The sequence below is a fragment of the Rhincodon typus genome, chromosome 1, assembly GCF_021869965.1.
Source record: "Rhincodon typus isolate 14 chromosome 1, sRhiTyp1.1, whole genome shotgun sequence".
Taxonomy (NCBI): domain Eukaryota; kingdom Metazoa; phylum Chordata; class Chondrichthyes; order Orectolobiformes; family Rhincodontidae; genus Rhincodon; species Rhincodon typus.
The window spans coordinates 162,308,136-162,328,888 of NC_063332.1; the positions used below are offsets into that span (position 1 = coordinate 162,308,136).

A 20,753-nucleotide genomic window follows, 5' to 3' on the forward strand; every position below is an offset into this window, starting at 1 on the left:
AAGTGAGAAAAGGATATTGATGAAATGAGAGAATAGGTTCAAAAGCAGCTAGTGGAGCTGTTGTGAAAATGTTCTAAAAATAAACATTGATAATTTTACTGTGACTGAGAATAAGCTCTAGAATATGCACAACCAGAAGAATTTGGAGATCCAGGTTAAGGGTATTAAAGGCATTAGTTTCAATTGATAAGACCATAAAAATATATTCTGGATTTTGTTTCAAGTTAAAATGATGAACTTGTCTGAAATTTTAAGCTCTCAGTTAGAGGGTTGTTAGACAACATTATACAAAGTGTAATGTGTCTTTAAAGAGGGTACATCGCATATTTGCTAGAATTTTACCTAGTATGAGGAAATACAAAATTCACAGAAAAGTTTAAGAATTTAAATCTTCTGTTATGTGGCACAATGATAGGGAAACATGGTAACAGTGCATTTTGTAAATGACATAGTGCTATAACAGGGTATGAGGCAGCAGACTGTCACATATGGTTCGGTGCTAACACTTTTGTGTCTAAGTTAGGAGGTTGTAGGTTCAAGTCCAACCCTAGTGACTTGAGTACGTAATTTAGACTGTAATAAGGACAGACTGCTGCAGCATCAGTGGTGTCATCTTTCAGATAAAACATTAAACTAGGTCTGCAATGTCATGCAGATGTGAATGTAGATGAACAGGAGCATTTTCCCTTATGTTCTAATCTATATTTATCTCCAAATCAGTGTCATTAAAATAGATTTTTTTTTGTAGCTCCCAACATTCAAGCAGTGACTACAATTCAAAACCACCTCATAGCACTTTACAGGCAATGGGATACTCTGAGGTTGTGAGCATACGTAAATATGTAACTTATTTATTCCAGCTGTTTCTTGATTGAGGTCTAGAAGAAGGGGCCATCGGCACAATGTAAAATTGAAGGAAATTAAAGTAAAGAAAAAGGGAAGTCGTTGAGGTTGTGGAATTAATTCTTGGATCAATGTTTGAAGCAGCAATGACACCTGCATTCAAGTTTAGATTTTGTTGGTGATTAAAGGAAATGAGGCTGAAAGGAAAGGGGAACAAGACTGGTAAATAAAATCATCATTATTTGATTATGTAAACACTAAAATGCTGGTTGGGCCATATTGGAAGTTTTGCTTTGTTTCCTGGGTTGTTAACACCTCTTCTGGTGCTGCATGGGTAGTATTTTTGGATTTATTACATTTGCAATGTATAGCAAGTGTTGATCCGAGTTGCATAAGTCATCCAACATTCCATTCCACTGCAGATTCTCGAGTTAGTAGCATAAATGTTGCGGATGAATAATAGGACAGTTATTGTTGTGAATAGCAATGTTATAGATCAGTATTTAATATATTCGCCTAACCCCATGGATTAGAGATTTCCACCTGAGGTTATTTGCTGTTCCTGTTGTGATTTTTATTTTTAGTGACATTAAAGCATGTTTGAATTTGCATATTTTTTTCTACTGATTGCTGCCATTCTAAATTAACACAGAATTTATAATGTAATAGAATTCAATATAAAATCAGGGATGATTGTTGAACAAATCCATTAAAACAGTTTACTGTTATGTAATTTATTAACTTGTATTGTGTTTTCTTTCCCTCACAGAGTTGTGCAATAGCCAATTCGAACTGGTCTGAATTAGATTTGCTTTTGTTACTTGGGACTTTTGGACATACCCTGAGCCTTGGATCCAGCAGTTTTATAGAAGAAGAACATCAAACGTGGTACTTTCTAATCACCACACTTTTGTTGGTGCTGTTTCAAGATGTCTGCAGAAAATATTTTGCACCCAGTGACCTCCAAGGCAAATCAAAACAAAACAAGAATCCAGAAGACATTGATGGCAATGAACAGCAAACTACTATCCATGGCTTACTCGAAACTTCCAATTGTGACCAGAAAGATGATAAATCCAAAGCTTATACGTGTTCAGGTGAAAGCTATGAAAAGTGGCTGGCCTTACTGACCCCCTGGGTTATCCTTGTGTTTTGTCGGGTACTCCGTTCCCTCAACCAGACTGGGATCAAATGGGCTCACGAACCAGACTTTGGCCACTGGCTGACAAGGTAGATATAGATGTAGTCTTGTATTTTTATCCCTGCAAAACATTGAAATTGTCAGTGGGTAGTACTGTCGCTTCTAACTCTCAAGGTTCAGGTTCCATTCCATGTGCGGGCACAAAACTCAAAGTTGACATTCTAGGACTGCGGGAACATTGCACTGTCAAATCTGCTGCCTTTCAGATGACAGGTTAAATTGAAGCCCCATCTGCCTCACTGGGTAAATGTAACAGATTCTATGGCACCAATGACAAAAGGCCGGGGGACATTATTACTGCTATCCTGACCAATAATTACTCCTTAACACCACAAAAACAGTTTAACTAGTTGTTATCACATTGCTCTTTGTGGGTGTTTTCTGTGCAGATATTGACTGCCATGTTTCATCCTTTACAATAATGGCTACACATCAAAAACAGAAGTTCTTCATTGGTTGAAAAATGCTTTGAGACACCACATGGTCATAGCAAGCTTTGTGTCAATGCAAGTCTTTTTTCCATTTTTTATGATCAACCTTTTGCTAAATAATTTTGTTGCAAATTAGTTATTTTATGTCTAAACACAACAACCAGTAATCACTATAAATGCTGCAATTAAGTTTGTGTGTGTGGCTGTTCAGTGCTTAACAGTATTTTAAACAATTTATTAATCACAAAATCATACAGAAATTACAACACAAAAACAGGCTAAAGCAACCCTTTTTGCTGTTGAACACCAGCCTGCCCTATTCCACATTGCTTTATTCTCCATCAACTGTGTATCTAACTGTTCCCAAATATGATTATGGTTCTGCATCAATCACTAACTCTTGAAACTTGTAAGTGCATAACCACATCTCACAACCCTTTGTGTGAATATAAAAGCTCACCTGCTATGTATTCTTAAATCTCTGGCATTTAAACTTATATGTGTGTCCTTTTTCTAGACTCCATATCACTGTAACTGTCACCTGCAGCAATTTCAACACCATTTGTTATAATTATTGTTGACTATTATTTCTTGCAACTTGTATTTTATATTTTGCTATCTTACATTCCATCTGCTATCATTCTGTGTGCTTCATGGAGTACTCCTCTTGAAGTACTGTGAGCAGATCTGGGTACCATACCTTAGAAAGGATATATAGGCTTTGGAGGGACCATAACATAAGTTTACAAAAATGCTACCTGGACTTCAGGGGTTAAATTATGAGGAGAAGTTACACAAATTAGGCTTGTTTTCTCTAGAATTTAGAAGGTTAAGGGGTGATCTGATCGAAGTCTTCAAGATATTAACAGGAAAAGACAGGGTAGATAAACTATTTCCACTGGATGGGTATTCTGCAGCTAGAGGTGTAATCTGCAAATTAGGGCCAGACTATTCAGGAGAGGTGTTAGGAAGCAGTTCTACACACAAAGGGTGGTCGATGTTTGGAATTCTATTCCATGAACAGCAGGTGTAGGATCACTTGTCAATTTTGAATCTGTGATAAATACTGTTTATTCTTCAGCAAAGATATTAAGGGATATGGCCAGAGACAGGTATATGGAGTTAGGTCACAGATCAGCCATGATCTCATTAAAGGTGGAACAGACAGAGGGGCTGAATGGCCTACTTTGTTCCTATTTTTTATTCTGTTCTTTATTTTGTAACCATCATTCTGTCAATTATAACTTGTTTCATCCAATACAACAGCTCCCTCTAGTTCAGTATCAGACCTGACTGGTTTAAGTTGGATTTTTAACTTCAAATTATTTGTAAATTACAAACTGAAATGGCTGCAACATTGATGCCTGAACTCCATATACTCTTCTAACCATTACATTCTATCACCCCCATTCCAAAATTATTGTTCCAACAAGTACTGATTGTTTTCTCCACCTTGCAACCAGTTTCCCATTGGATTAAACAAATTATCTGTATATCCATAGATTTAATCCTAGCTATATATATTCTTAAATCTAGAACTTTGCTTAATGCTTGTGAAAGGCTTGAGAATAATATGTTGTAAAGCTTCTACAGTCTGTTTAGGTTGTCCCTTCCTCAAAAAATGGTTGGTCAGGCAGGTTCTTTAGTTTCTAATTCATGTTCCCTCCTATTTTACTAATAGTTGGTGGAATACATTTAGATTATTTATTCATTTTAATACAATTTTTATGGAATCAAAGAATCCCCTACAGTGCAGAAAGAGGCCACTTGGCCCATCAAGTCTGTCGCAGTCTCTGAAGAGCATCCCATCCTGACCCAGACCCTCATCCCCATATTCCCATGGCTAATCCACCTAGCCTGCACACTCCTGGACGTTATGGGGCAATTTAGCATGGCCACTCCACCCAGCCTGCACATCTTTGGATGGTGGGAGGAAATCAGAGCACCTGGCAGAAACCTGTGCAGACACTGGGAGAACGTGCGAACTCCACATAGACAGTCACCAAAGGCTGGAATCGAACCTGGTGCTGTGAGGCAGCATTGCTAACTACTGAGCTACCGTGCTGCCCTTCTGGTAATTTCAGAAAATATAAAAATGTTTTAAAGACTCTTTCTGAACACTGAATTTAAAATGTATATTACACAGTGATTTATCTTGACAAGGTTTTTTTTTATCAATCATGAACTAGACCCCAACTTTCAAGGTTAGAAGAAAGAGAAGGTTTCAAAAATAAAATATCCAATAACTAAAATCTGAAGAAATGAGACCCCACATTTTAGAGTTAATTTTCAGTGCAAGAAAGGATGGTGAACAGTAATTAAGACTAATGATGGCCTTACAAATTTGCTTATATTGGAATGGACAAGCTCAAACTCTTTCTATTGAGTTTAGTCAGCATCAGTGGTGTAAGTACTGCAATTTCACACTCTTATTGCTGAGATATCTTTAGAACAAAGCTTTTTGGGAAGCAAGACAACTCAGCAACTTCCTGATTTCTGCACTTAATTCTTATATACAATTAAAGAAGTTGCTGTCTGGTTTATTTTCGAATAACAGTGAGCACTGATCACCCTGTTGCTATTCTTACTGTAGAATCTAAATCATTATATCATATAAAATTACAGTAGTTCCAAAATATGAATTGAGGGTGTGGTAGACAGCGGTGGTGAAGAAGGGTCACTGGACTCAAACTCTGCTTTCTCTCCACAGATGCTGCGAAACCTGCATAGTTTCTCCAGCAATTTCTGTTTTGGTTTCAATTTATTTTAATGACTTGGTTCAACAGATATTGATTATATATTTTTGCTTTGCAGCTCCAGTCATAGAACTGAACTCTCCATACTGGCAGCAGGTTCACTCTTTTTGATCTTTATTTTGGTTCAGAGGACATGTTCCACTGTTTCTAAAGCAGCACTGGCACTGGGGTTGGTGGGAATTTACTGCTATCGTGCAGCAATTGGAAACATAACATTCCCATGGAATCCAGATAAACATATTTCAAAGTAAGTTCTTTGATAATGTGTTTAAGCAATTGTCACATTTGTTAAGGTTAATGTCACAATTTAAGCATTAAATTTAAAGAACTAAATTCATAATTTTAGATATATAGATTGAATAGTTGTCCATGGATCATCATCCAGGTGGAACAGGTATGGGTATGGGTGGAGACAGTAATTGAATAATGAATCTGGGTCAGGGTGGAGCATAGTTGATGAGCTGAATAGCCTTTTCTCATAGTTCGAAATTACAGTTTGAAGTAAAGTTGTTGCTTTGTCAGAAAATGCAGCAGCATTTGAGTATCTATCAGAACAGACAGACAGTATCTTAGTTTAGCCTGTTTTGAAGGGCAGCATTTTCAACAGTGCAGCACTCCTTATACAACATCACTTTGTGATATGGGATTGTAAAAGGCATATGCAATTTATTAGGAGCAGTGCCAAAACACCATTAACAATTGTGTTTCTGGTGCAAATCTGTATGGCTACTATTTACAGGGATTGTAAACTTCTTGGAACTCAAAGCAGTCTGGTTTTAGCTAGAAGGGTATTTAAATAAAGCAAATTCTGGCTTAGCGAAAACGTCATTGAAGACTAGGATTCTTCCTAATCTGCTCCCACATAACTCTGCAAACCAAGACCCTAATGAGTAAGTGGCTGCTGCTAGGAGAGGCAGTCAAAAATGTTTAGGTACTCTGCCCAATAATCTCTAGGGTTTTAGTTGGTTAAATTCATTTGGTACTTGTTTTACCAAAGGTTTTAGCTTTGTCAATCTGTACTTAAGTTTTGGATTTGTGTAAATAAAGTGAAAGAGTGTATACTCCATACTGGTCCATTGACAGTCTTCTTGCGTGGTTTCACAGTAGAGAAAATTTGTAAACTTGGTTTTTCAATGCGTTGTACCTCAAGCTGACCAAAAGCATTAGGTCACTGTTGGCAAACAATGAATCATTGGAGATTTCATTCATTTTCGTTCTTCTGACTTAACTAGCTAGTGTGAAGGATGTGGGGTATGGATTGAGAAGAGCATCAGTGTATTGTAACTGCTGTTATCAGAGTGTCTAATCACTCAGGAAACTTGGTTTCCAAGGTCATACTTCCTACAAACCTGTGTTGCAAACGTTGTATTGCTATTGCCCCTTCTGTCTGAGACGAGGTGTTTAAAATCATGAAAAGCATACAGTTAATAGAGAGGAGTAATGAGAAGACACAGGTTGGAAGCAATTGGCAAAAGAACCAGAGTCAACTGGTGGAAAACTACAGTGGTTAGGATTGGAATGCATTGCTTTTTCGGGTGGTGAAGAGAGATAAATACTTGTGGAGGAAAGGTTGTAGGGATATGTGGAAAGAATGGCAGACTGGATCGAACTAGAGTGCTCTTCAGAATTTGAGTTAGTGCAAACTCAAAAGTCATAGTCATTTACAGCACTGAGAAAGCCATTCAACCCATTGGTGAGCTGTACTGTTCATACTGTACTTATTACAAATACATCATTTTTATTTTGTTTTTGTTAGGGGAATTATTGAAGCTCGTTTTGTTTATGTGTTTATCCTTGGCATCCTTTTTACGGGAGTTAAGGACCTGTTGAAATCTGCATTCGCTTTCCCTGACACAACAACAAACAGTAGAGGACTCTGGGAAATATACAATGGACTTGTGCTCTTGGCTGCATTGCTTCTTCGCCCTCACAACTTGCCAGTTTTGTTGTTCATCCTTGTGGTTCAATGGATTTTGACCAAATTTATATGGAGAATATTGGATTATGATGCAGCACAAATTACTATAATATATTACTGGTTTGGCCAGGCCTCTTTTTACTTTCAGGTACATTTTTATTCTCTCTTGGTTTTTATTAGCATGCGTAATTCTAAGACTTAGTTTTCTATAAAAGGATGATGGTTTTGTGTTTTTAAAGCTGTTTGAGTTTAATAATTGGTATCCTATTTACTACCAACATGAATTTTCAAGTTACTAACGCACTTCTAACTGTTACCAATTTCAAAGATTTCATCTGAAAAATGCAAAACTAATTTCACTAAAGCATTTTTTCAAGATTTTGATTGCTTTCAATGAGTTGTCCCGATTTGGTTAAAATTTATTTGACAAAAGATGCCCCTTAATCTTAGATCGCCTTTCAACATTCACTGTTTCAAGGAAAACAACACCAGTTATTCAATATCTCCCTACAGCTCAGATCCCCCAGCCCAGACAGAATTCTGGTAAATCTCTGCACCTCTCTCATGCAGTCACATCGTTCTGATAATATGGTGTCCAGAGCTGTATGCACTACTCCAGTTGTATCCCAATCAGTATTTTATACAGTTCCAGCATGATCTTCCCTGTTTTTGTATTCCATGACTCAACAAATAAAGGCATGTATCGCAAATGTCTTAGCCATCTTATCTATCTGTCCCACTACCTTCAGACATCTGTGGAAATGCACATCTAGGTCCCCCGCTCTTCAAATGAATATCAATTCTTACTTGCTTGGGAAAATATGTTAAATAGTTAATTAATGATTGCAGAACAGTCTTCAGTGAGATGGGGTAATGGGTGGAATCAGTTTTAGACTTGCTGTATTATAAATTAAAGACATTTTCCCTCATGTTTCAAATCTCAAATTGCATCTACAACCAACAAGACAGTATCCTATAAGTGTGAAGATGTAATTCTCCCAACTGCTTGTATGGACTTGACCATTTAACATTGATATAACGGATGCATAAAAGTTTTAGAATCAGTTTCAGATAAAATAAACTTTCACAAAGCCTCTTACAATTATACAACTGAATGGATTCCAAAGTGGAAGAACGTGCGTCCTTTTGGTTGCCAAAATGCTAGGAGAATCTTGGAATCATTATACCTGTACCAGGAATGAAGGCTGTGGATGCATTGTTACAGGAAATGAGCAGACAGCCCGCGTAATAATGCAAAGCCTATAGCAAACTTTCTGTTACAACTATTGAACTGAGTAATAGGGTGTCACCTGTTAATTTCCCTAATTTTGCACAAGAGTACTTTAACTTTTGCCAAAAGTAATTTAAATGTATGTTTTCCATGATCTTGAGAATTAGTTTTGCATTCCTAAGAATTGATTCATTCTGTGAAAGCTCTGTGGCCTTCACTTACCTATACCAGTGGTGCACTGCAAGACGTAACATGAGCTGTCTGTATACTTGTAGCTACTTAAAGGTTAAATATAAGGTTGTCAGATTGAGTTCCAAAAGGTTATAAACTACCTACAAAAAAAAAACTGCCTGTTATTATGAAAACTTTAAGACATGTTACAGGTGCTACTCATTTCTTATCATTTTACCACAAAAAGAGATTCCTAAATTCAAGAGATAGTAGGAACTGCAGATGCTGGAGAATCTGAGATAACAAGGTGTAGACTGGATGAATACAGCAGGCCGAGCAGGAAGGCTGACGTTTCGGGCCTAGACCCTTCTTCAGAAATTTCTGAAGAATTTCTGAAGAAGGGTCTAGGCCCGAAACGTCAGTCTTCCTGCTCCTCTGATGCTGCTTGGCCTGCTGTGTTCATCCAGCTCTACACCTCGTTATCTCTATTCCTAAATACAATCTTTCTAACCTTGTCCACTATCATATTCATCCACTGTCATCATGTTTCACCCAACATAGCAGCTTCAGAGTTGTGTATTGTTGTTGTACAGGATGTTGATCATCATTTTCTAATTGGTACTGCTCAAAACAAGCTTGACACTGTTGTCTGTGCCAGGAAAAAGAATTATAGACACACAGCCTTTGCTTGTAGTTATTTTGGACCAAAAGCTACTTAGAGAAAGCACACAATGATAATTTCACATTCTAATTACAATAGTCTGTCATTTCCAGGGAAAAGGCATTACATTCTCTCCTGCATTGGTGCCCCTTATTTTTAGTTCATATTTACGTCTTTCAGCACAACATTCCAAGTTTGTGGAAATTTCATTGTGAAATTTTCATGGCCTTACTCATCTATGCCTGGATAACCTAAGCCAAAAAAACAAATAAACATACCTACAACAAACTTGAAGCAATACAAAAGCACCATCTGTGGAGGCCTTGAATATCTTAATTTTCATGGCTGAAAAAATATTAAGATGAATCCATTTCTTTCTCAGTTCTTAACTGCATTACATATCGGAGTTTCTCTGGTCTGTGTACAGCTTTGTAAACATATCAAAACTTATCCATTTGTTTCAGTAACTTTAATTTGTTTAATGTTAGACTGAAAATTCTACCATTAAACAAGTTGGACTTAATGGTATATTTCAGCAGATTGCAACCACGAGAAATCTGTCAGTATATTTTAGTACATTGAAAGTTTTTCCACCTGGCCTGGCACATCTTGGGTTTAATACTCAAAGATAAAATTCATATGATATTCATTAAGATATTCATATAGTGGCAACTTTTTGTTTCTTATCACAGTTGAATTTTAGAATTGGTGTCCGTCTGTTTTTGGTGGTTTTGTTTTAACATAACTGCCTTTCATTTGTGAAGTCAGATGGAACATATTACAACAATTTTTATTTTTTTGTCTGCTCTGTCACTTGTGGCAGTTTATTTATATTGGAGAGGTGACTTCAAAATCAGATATGCAATCATTTTAATTTCATTGAACTTTAATTTTCCGTACAGGGAAATTCAAATAGCATTGCAACTGTGGATATATCAGCTGGTTTTGTGGGTTTCGAGAATTATGTGGAATTGCCAGCAGTCTTTCTTACACTATTCAGCACTTATATAGGCCCACTACTGTGGGCTGTGCATCTAACTTGTTACATGAGCTCAGAAAGAAACAGGTAATGACTTATTTACCTTGATATCAATGTTAAAAGAGGAAACAATCACAGCTTCTTTGTAACCCTAGATCAAAACTTAGTCTTTTGTAAATCTAACGAATAAATTTAAACTTGCGGTTCTAGGGGACATTAAAATTAGAGGTTCCCCTTGGACAGAGATGAGAATTTTTATCTGTAAGGTTTATGCTACATTGGAAGTGGGGTAATTAAATATTTTAAGGTAGAGGGCACTAGATTATTTTTTGGCAAGCTGAATTCAAGGTTATCTGAGTGAATGGAGATGTTGAATTGAAACACAACTAGATCAGCTTTTTTGTATGTTCCTTCAGAACTCCGTTACCATGTGCTGTTCAACAATCACTCTCGTTTTTGCTGACTGACCCCTAGCTTCTGCTTAAGTATAAGCTTGATTTTTAAAATTCTCATTCTGATTTTCAAATCCCTGGGGCCTGGCTCCTTCCTATTTTTAATCTCCTTCATTCCTACAATCCTGTGCATTTGCACTTCTAAATTTGGCCTCTTGAGCAGCTCAGATTTGATTTGCTCCATTGTTGGTGGCTGTGCCTAAGCCTGAATCTGTGAAATAACCTCCACCTTTCTATCTTACTTTCTTCCTTTAGACACCCATTAAAACCTATTTCTTTCACCAAGCTTTCGGTCAACCTACCTAATAATCTTTGTGTTCACTTGATATCATTGTCATGTTTTGTTTTATGACACCTCCATGAAATACCTTAGGATGTGTTATTACGTTAAAGGTGCTAGATAAATACAACTTGTTTAATTTGGGCACACTTTAAAACTAAATTTGGCTTAACTTAATAACTGTACAATTTTCAAGTTGAATTCTATAGTTACTGCTGCATGTCATACAGCTGTGTTCTTCCATAATGGGTATTTCTCTTCATAACAGATTAAAGATGCATACAGTTATATCAAGGAATAACACTATTCTATTCATAGTTATGCTTTGTTCAGGATCATTAGAAAGAAAGTAGAACTCTTCTTTTGGTGATCTACATGGAGCATGATTTCAGTCTTGATTAGTCATTGGGTAGGACTTATTTATCCAAAGTAGTATTCCCCAATGGCTGGAGTTAAACCTGACACAAAGAACGATGGTTACAGTGGTCAGAGGCCAGTCATCACACGCTAATCACGGATCCTTAACTGCTTCATTAATGGCTTTCCCAGTCAAATGTCTTCAATATGGTTCTTAAAAATCTGAAAATTCAAAAGTTCTATTGGTAAAAGTGATGATGACGCTGTTGTTTTGTAGTACCTGAAAGTCATGGAAACAGATGCAAGCATCTGCCTCAAATGACACTAGGTGTGAAAATAAGATGAGGAAAGCAGGGTACACAGTTTCAATTGATCTTCTACTAGGCAGATGAAAGTTTTGACCAGCAATGTTATTCATGTTAATCTTTCACACCTTTTTTGTGACAGGTATTCTGCAGCAGTGGGACACAGCTGTTACTGTTTAGTTCTACTAAGAGCAATTCCAGCTTCAGTTTATGTTATTCTGGTTATCTCTCTTCGCTATCATCTATTTGTCTGGAGTGTTTTCTCTCCAAAATTGCTCTATGAAGGTATGCATACACTTGTGACAACAGCAGCCTGTGTCATGTTCACAGCAATGGATCAGAAACGGATGATAACAGTCTTAAAAAATTGAGTATTGGACAGGGTTCACGTGTATATTTGTAAAAATTTTCAAGATCTATAACATAATTCCAATTGTTGTAAAGCAAATAGTCAGGATTGTGTGAAATTGCGATATAAAACACTTCTCTGTTATAAAAGTTCTTTTGGGGTGCAGGTTTCTAAGGGATGAAATAGCATGGATATCAGTGAGTCAGCCTGTTTTAGTTCCATTTTAATCTTCAAGTCAATCTAAAGTTGGCTCTGATTCACGATTACCCATTTTTTGCTGCTAGCAAAGATGAGTTTTATCATTTCACCCAAACCCTGAAATTATTGAACAGTGTCCTCCTCTGCTGGAGCATTTAACACATTGTATATGCAGGTTTTCTTTTTCACATGGGCAAACAGGGTTTATTTTTCACTCTTCTTCCCACACCCTTTAGTATACCTCTTTTGCAAGAAGTTATTTATTTGAAAGTATAATTTTATAGACTCTGCTTTAACAAAATAGGTTGTGACAGCAAATTGCAAATACCAAGCATTATCAATTTTTTTTTGTAAACTCAGGTTTGGTGATTGCCTTAGTTTGAGCCCACCCCAATTCCATGATGTTTCTTATTTATTTTTAAATGTAAGTTCAAGAAACTTTTTGAATTAATTTTGGGTGGAACAATTGGTTCTGGTCCATGAGAATACATTAGCAATGACCAACAAGTTATAGGAGTCGAGTTTACATAATTTGGCAACCTCAATGTAGTCCAACACCAAGTTAAATTTGTACTACTTCTTGAAGCATGAATTTGTTAAGGACCAGAATACTCAGCTCATCGGTCTTGCCATTGTTTTAGATTCATATTTGAAGTTTATACTTTATTACATGGCATTTTAATCTGAATTCACATTATGGTAAGTAAATGAAAAATGGGATGATAAAGCTTGTGATTATTGGTTCAGCCTCACCTGCTGTATTGTGTCTAATTTAGTTCAACATCAAGAAGGGCAGAGCATGTAGCAGTGGGAAACTAAATTGATAACTGGGATTGAACATGCACGCAATAAAGCTTCGCAGCCTGTTATGTCTTGAAAAGGGAAAGATCAGGTGATTAAGTAAGTTTACAAGAACACAAAATGCAAAGACAAAGTACAGAGTAGAATTTCTATACTGTCCTCCCCATCCGCCCACCAGAACATCAGTGCAGCCAGTGTTAAGATTCGACAAGAACAAACATTTATAAATCGTTCTACATTGCCACCAGTTACATAGAATGAGCTATTAAGAGAGATGGATTGTTAGCTTTGATAAAAGTAGTGTGTTTCTGGACAGTAGGGCAGACAGATGACAACTTCACTAATGTCATTATGGTTCAATGATCCTATGCCATTTAAATAAACGGAGGAATTTTAGGCACGTACACTAACTTTTTCAGATAAAATGCATAAATGGACTCCATTGTGTGAATTATGAATGGTCGATTTATTAAAAAAGATTTTTTGAAATGTCTGCTTGATGATGCACAGAAATTAAATTTCTATTTTTCAAAGCAAGAGAATAAAGTGACTTTCTTTCCAGAAATATTACTTCCATGATGTTAGATTTGTCTTGTCTTGTGACAACTATTGCAAGAACACACTGATAAGGAGAGAATGTTATAAAGCATAATCTTTGAAAAGTCATGTCTCACTTTCATCATGATTCATAGAGTAATTGGTCTTAGTTTTACAATCTTAAGATGCTGATACATGAAGGACACAAATCTCAAGTATCTTTAGTTGAATCATTACTGGGACCAGCAGCAAGAAAGGCAGTAGTAAAATAGATAGGTTTCCTGATTTAACATCATTGAATTTTCCAAAGGGAAAAAACATCACTAATCTGTGGGAAGCATGTGAGAAGCGTCAAGTTAAATAAGAGTTAAAAGCTTACAAAGCATGCATAATAAAGAGTAATGTTTCAGGTGAAAGACTTAGTGACAGAGCAGAGAGATTAGGCTCAGATTGCCGTCAGTTCCTTCCTCCTGCCAGTGAATGAGAATACATAAAGTAATTGCAACATAAGAAAACAACTAACCGGTTTGCCAGTTTTAAAAATCAACCTCTGGGAAGACAGCTACACTTCTTCTCCCTTTTTTTTGGTTACAAAGATAGATACAGTTCGAATTACACCTGGGAGACAATCTACATTATTTTAAGACTGAGTAATAAGAAAATACAATCTTAACTTTCAGTACTTTAATTCTTAAAGCAAGATTTTTCATATTCACGATTCTGTTGATATCGAACTTTTATCATTGAGTGGCAGCAGATTTATTTGTTTTCATAACATTACAGGGTAGATAATGGCCTTGTGATATTATCACTAGGTTACTAGTCCAGAAACTCAGGTCATATTCTAGAGACCGAGTTTGAATCGTGTTGGAATTGATAATGATCATGAAACCATTGTCAATTGCCAGGGAAACCCCCACCTTGTTTGCTATAATCCTATGGAAAAGGAAACTTCTATCCTTACCAAGTCTAGCATACATGTGACTCTAGAACAACAGCAACATGGTTGACTCTTAGCTGCACAATAGATGCCACCCTTACCCACACCCTGTGAATAAATTTTTAAAAATTAATCTAAGTCATGTACATGGACAGTCATGCTATAATTATGAGCTATCAATGTTGACATGAAATAAAATGGCTACAAATTAAGAAGCATACATCAAATATTACAATCCATGATGACTTCAAGTTTAAAGAATTATCAAAATCCAGATATGTCAGGAGGCAATTTTGCTCCCATATATTGAGTTCTTTCAACAAATTATCTACATTCAGGTAAGTGACAAATCATTATTTCTAAGCATGCTGTAGTTAAGGCTTGCTACTTTAGTAAGCAATGCATTGAACAGAATTAGCACTTTTCTGAACTATTGACAGACTTTATTTACAATATATTGAACTGTACATTTTTTGCAGTATGTGGAACATTTGGGGCAAAGATACATTGAAGAAAGATATTGTGTAATATATTGTTCACTTTGTGAACATTTCCTGAACAAAGATAACCCAGTTCTGTTGGCTTATTATATGTACATAATTTATACAAGCAGCATTTAGATAGGCAATTACACAATGAGATTAAAGCAGAGAGTAAAATCAATTACAACACTAATAATTTTAACATGTTTTGAGACACAAACAAACAACCTTTCCTTAATTCTCCAACACTGAATACTACATTTCAATCAAAATACAAAAGGTAAATAAATACAATACTAAGTTGTAGTGCATATTATGAATACTTGCACTTTGTGACTCCGCTTTTCATTTTGGAGAACAAAGCAGAAAATTGAATAGTAAACAGGAACATGTTATGAGCTGACAAGGCAAATCAAAAAGCAGCCTAAGAAAATAATAAAGTATTAAAACTATTGACCTTTGTGTAAGTACTGAGGTGCTTCATGTTTATGCTTATAAAAGTCTTTTTGTTGTAAATCTTAATTGAGCTTTATTATGGAGAGCTCATACACTCAGTCTGCCACTTGAATAACTGGCTTGAAAATGGCACCAGATGATACTGCAGGTACTCACATTTCAGGAAACAAATAGTTAATTTTTGTGCTCAAGTTAGCATTCCATGCTAGTGGAATCATGGTTTCACCTTGGACAACTAGAATGTGCACCATTGGGTAACTGATTTCAATTGTTAGCCGGAAGATAAGACCACTGGTCTGTCAGAATGATGCCAAGTTCCAGAAAAGCACAGGGTGCTCAACCAGAGTGTGTTGTCCAGTTCCTTTTAGTAATAAGTCCAGACATCTAGATTACAGAGGGGACCTGGACCATTACATTTGTTGTATAGGCAGGTTAGAAAATTGAACAGTAGCAGGTTAATAGATTATGCATCCAAAGTGTCAGTCATGCAAATGAACAACCAGTGCTGGAAAGCCATGCTGCAGATCATGCAATCAAGTCACTGCAAATGAAGAAAAAAAAAAAATTAAACAAAAATATTAATTGCATGCCTTTTACTTAGCATTTACTGGGAAGGGTTAGTGCTTCTAAATTTAGTAACCATCACTATAGAGTATTGCTACAAAATAAATAACAGTTAAAGTTATTTGCAAGTCATCATGCTTATCATAATATTCTATTTTGGATTAAAATACCACTTGACTAGTTATTAACAGTTCAAAAATGAGCAACTCAGATCTCATTTTCCAAACCAGGTACTCAGTTATTACTGACAGTAATGTAACCTGCATAAGCAACAAAAGTAACTGTAAATGAAGAACGGCGTACCTCTTAATTACCATGAGGGCAATGACAATATTCAGTATTAGTGCATAGTTCTCATAATACAAATGTTAATTCATTTTGGCAAGTTGTCAATTTCTGCCACCCAAGCCATTGTGAAGCAAGTGTTGGAAGATCATATTGTAGCTCATGATAATGCAACAATTCTGTAATTCGTGATTTATTAAGGATTTTGCAAAAATAACTGATAACGCAAAGCTTAAATTTTAAATATCTTCACGTTTTAGTCGTAGGAAGAAATAGAGCATAATAAATCTTTCTATACATTTGACAAGAGTAGGGCTTCTAGCTTTTATTTGCCTACTCAAACAAAAATGATGAATATAATGTTAAGAAAAGCACGTAAGCTACCAATCATCCCATTTTTCTTGGTATCAAACTGTACTGCAGCCGAGTACATAATTTAAGCTGAAATAAATCTTTATTAAAGGGACAGATTAGAAGAGAATCTATACAGGAATAACTTTATTAGAAACTGCCAGCAAGGATTTAGAGAGGTAGGATCTTTCTGAAGAACATTTTTGATGCTACAAGTTGGATAAAATGTTTTGACAAAGACTTATAAAATTCGTTTGGGGCCAACTTGATGGGACTGCAATCTTTGGCCCTGTACATCCCTTTAAGTTTAACTACAAGAGCAAGGGACCAGGCAAGAAACTGGTTAAAAAGGAAACAGAGCTGTGTCAACCGAGGGATTATTTTAGTCCATTTGAAAATTTTAATTAAATGGATCAAATTTGTAGGGCTAACTCTAGAATGGTAGAGAGAACAGTTTTGCTAAAAAAGTCAAAACTGGCTATTGATCAATGTATCGGTCAAAAATTATATAAATGACAATTGAGTTCACACATATTTAGAAAAGAATCAGAAGAGTAGACCATTTCCAACATATAGCTAGTATGACTAAACAGTTTATACAGGATAATTAGTGGAAGCCCATGAAGTTGTAAGATTTCCAGTACACTGGTAGGGCAACAATTTACACTACTAGAAAACAGATGAAAAATACTGCAGATGCTGATGAAGTGTCAGTGACCTGAAATGCCAATTCTACATCGCTTGACCTGTTGAGTGTTTTTGGCATTTTTGGTGTTTATGCATAAATTACTGTATCCAGTTCTCAACAGCACATTCACTGAAAAAGATATATACTGACGTTGTAAAGGACACAGGAGAGAGAAGTCCAATCCCAATGAAAAACAGCTTTATATTCTGGAAAAAAAGACCATCAAGGCACAGCAAAGTACTTAGCGTCGAAACATAAATTCATATCACTACTTCAAGTAAACAGAAGGAAAGCGCAAGTGGAAATGAGTGAAAATATTCCAAAGCAGGAATCTGGCAGAAGTACGTCTCCTAAAGAATGATAAATGTGTGAAATAATATGCCAGGCAAGGTAGAAAAGGTAAAAATGTTAGTTTTGTTCCAAATAGAGCTGGATGTGGTGATGGGAGTTTTGTTGACCCAGAGAAAGTAGATTTGATGGCTGAATGGTCTTTTCTCATGATAGAAAATGCAGACAGCTGAAACGCTAAAAAAAAAAGAACATTATTGTTTCAAACACTGATAAGGCTGAGCATGAGGAGAATTTGGGGGCGGTGGGGTGTAGAGAGGGGTGGTGGAGGCTGGGGGTGACAGGAGACAGTGTGCAAATAAAAGCCAGAGGGGAAAGATTGACACAGAGTGTTAGAATGCCAACCTCCTTCAAAAGTCTACAGTACAAATACATAAAATTCATACACAAATTTGTTCTCAAACAAGTTTAACGATAGTCCAAACGGCTGATTTGCACACATGTACTTCAACCATAAACACTATAGTGTAAACATGTGACTTAAAGACATCAAAACTGTATGGAGATTTACCATCTATTCTACAATGTAGCTTATTTTTATAGGAAAACTTTCCACATTTTGTAACATAATGATAATCTAGGCAGAAGAATTTTAACCACCTTGCTACATTTATGTTATATAACATACTTTACTCAAATGAACTTTGATCTCATTTCAAAATAAGGTTGATGTTTTGATGTCTATCTAAACATGACAAATTAACCTCTCAATTTAGAGTGAAATACATGGGCCCAGATTTTGTGGTAAGAACAATAATGATGCTATCAGGGCTCATAGAAATTATACAGTAAATTGTACAGAAAGTTCTGATATCTATACATTAACAGCTAAACATGGAAACCAGGAAGCCAATGTCAGTTTTTCCTGATTCTGCACAAGCTTTGCTACACTGGCATCCACCAAGAGACCCAGCATTTAAAAATGTAAAGGGTTTGAAGATACAGTATTTACCCACTAGACACTAAAGGTGTCCATTTAAGTGAAATTTTCAATGGCGTAAGTTCTAATTACTCCTAAACAATTTCTCTGGCATTGAAAATTGTCAAGTCTTAATTAAAAACTTTTTTTTTTTGCTTTTGCGGTCATCTCTCCCACAACCCCATTGTCTTCCTTCTCTTTCAATTTCTGTATGTTACATTCAATTCAGTGTTCTAGCTTAGACTACCTGGCTCAGTTTCTGTGTGCCTTAGTAAGGCTTCTTCAGTGTAGTTGGGTGAAAGGATGTACTATTGCTTGTCTTGTTCACTCAGGTCCTAGATATCTGTGGAGGGCACTGTGTTACATTAGACAATAAATAATCTCAAATTATCACACACAATCCCTGAAGAGATCCGAGTGGCTATAAGCATAAAGAGCAATAGAAACCATTTATTTGCTGCTTATCACAAAATCTGAGCCATTTTACTCCACTAGATTTCTGAAATTAACTTAGTAAGTTTAAGACAATTATGAGAGAAATTCACGTCAAGTTGCTCATTTGCACATGTAATCTCAAGAAAAGTGACAGAAACCATAGTGAAATGGCATTGCAACAGGCAAATAGGAGGAATCTCTATGGAAATTGATCCTCCATGCATTTCAAAGCAGCTTTGAATGCAACAATGGTAATGAGACAGGCTTGCTTATTCACTCGTGTTTCTTTATTTTTCACTTGATGCCTTTTCATATTGCATATTTTGTTTGTACCACAAGTGTACTATAAAATACTTCATATAAATTTGTGTAGACTTCCATGAATCAACTTTGAACTGTTTCTCAAAACTGTCCTAAAATTACAGATCTGGGTTCAGGGCAGATGTCAGAAAGCAATCCTTCAAAAAACAAAGGTTAGTGGAAATCTGGAACTGTCTCCCATAAAAAGAACTATTGGGACTTGATCTATTGAAAATGTCAAAATAACACTGATGGTTCTGTAACCCTTATCTAAAACCTAAGGTTAGTAGCTAGAGTTGAGGGAGAGAGAGAGAGAGAGATCAGCCATGAATTGTAACAGGCTAATGTTCCTATGCTCTGCCAATGGTTGCATAATTGTTAATCCTTCAGTAGGAATATTAATCAGTTAAATACAGCAGCTTTTAGTGTACAAGGCCTAGACTGAAGACTCGTCCATTGAAAATTAGAAGGACAGAACTCCACCAAAAGTGTAAATCACCAAGCCGATAAACATAGGTTTTAAAATTTGAAAAGCATTAGATCTAGGAAATGGGTAAATGTCATTTGTTGTCACTTTTATGGAGTTATTTGATGTAGTGAAGCACAAATACCGTCTGGAGAACAAAGGGCTCCCCTCATATCAACAGCTTTAACATTTGAAAGGTAATTTTATCAATTCGTATTGTTAAGAAGAGAGTCTTTACCATTGCAGGTCCTAATGAAAATTTGGTCACATGTTGACTGTGATTTTCTAATTCTCAAGTGTACAGAGTTGCTGAATATAACAGGCTTGATGGACCAACTAATCTTTAACTATATGAACACAAAGGGTTCTGTAATGCTATTCTCAATATCTATCTTGACTTTTGGTTAGCATATTGTAAAATTATTAGATGAAGTTCGCAATTAGAAATATAATACATAACTCACTTATCATGCAGTTACTTTGCACTGTGACTCAAAGGTGTGGAAAAAAATTGAAGGTCTATAAAAGCATTGTAATTGGATCATAATTTACTAGGAAACAAATTACTTGGGATCATTTGCACTTTAACTACAGCACTATTAGATGTAAAAGCATGCTTTAGCTATTACTTTAAATCTTTAATGTTACTGTAAAAGATGGCAGGACTGCAAAACAGGGCATTTTGCTTCTAATGATAAGCAATGCAGTATCAACATCAAATACTAATTGGGACAAAATATATACTTTACAATTATTCAGCATTAAATGGAAACATGGGCTTGAATGGAAAATCATTCTTACAGGCAGTCAGTATCAATTTATTAAATATAGATATTTTGAGCTGTCAACCAATGTCACAAATTGAGCTACATCTAACTACATTTTCCATTTCAGAAAAGGAATACATGGGAGCCAAATTTGAAAAGGAGTGCACACTACCTTGTTGCCTGAACGTGAGCTTAAGTTATTTATTACAGTCATTGATAAAATTGTCCCAATGGATTTATTTCTGCTTATATTCTTCCTATAAAATAAACCTGACAAGGATA

The 20,753-nt window shown here is 35.9% G+C and overlaps 2 protein-coding genes across 5 annotated transcripts in view; one reads left to right on the forward strand and one right to left on the reverse strand.

Annotated features, from left to right (window-relative positions):
* Window positions 1-13,397, forward strand: part of pigg (phosphatidylinositol glycan anchor biosynthesis class G) — a 20,051-nt gene extending 6,654 nt beyond the window's left edge. Inside the window, exons 3-7 of the mRNA XM_020512563.2 lie at window positions 1,613-2,073; window positions 5,290-5,478; window positions 6,988-7,297; window positions 10,115-10,278; window positions 11,728-13,397. Of these exons, the coding sequence (XP_020368152.2) occupies window positions 1,613-2,073; window positions 5,290-5,478; window positions 6,988-7,297; window positions 10,115-10,278; window positions 11,728-11,956 (1,353 nt within the window). The 3' untranslated portion in view covers window positions 11,957-13,397. The remainder of the gene's footprint in view (window positions 1-1,612; window positions 2,074-5,289; window positions 5,479-6,987; window positions 7,298-10,114; window positions 10,279-11,727) is intronic.
* Window positions 13,398-14,831: 1,434 nt separating this feature from the next.
* hook3 (hook microtubule-tethering protein 3) overlaps window positions 14,832-20,753 on the reverse strand; it is a 58,958-nt gene continuing 53,036 nt past the window's right edge. For 2 of the 4 annotated variants that reach the window (XM_020512555.2, XM_020512556.2), the window contains one exon: window positions 14,832-17,761. In XM_020512555.2, coding sequence (XP_020368144.2) covers window positions 17,587-17,761 — 175 coding nt within the window. In that variant the 3' untranslated portion in view covers window positions 14,832-17,586. The remainder of the gene's footprint in view (window positions 17,762-20,753) is intronic. The other 2 variants (XM_020512557.2, XM_020512558.2) reach the window with 1 other exon arrangement.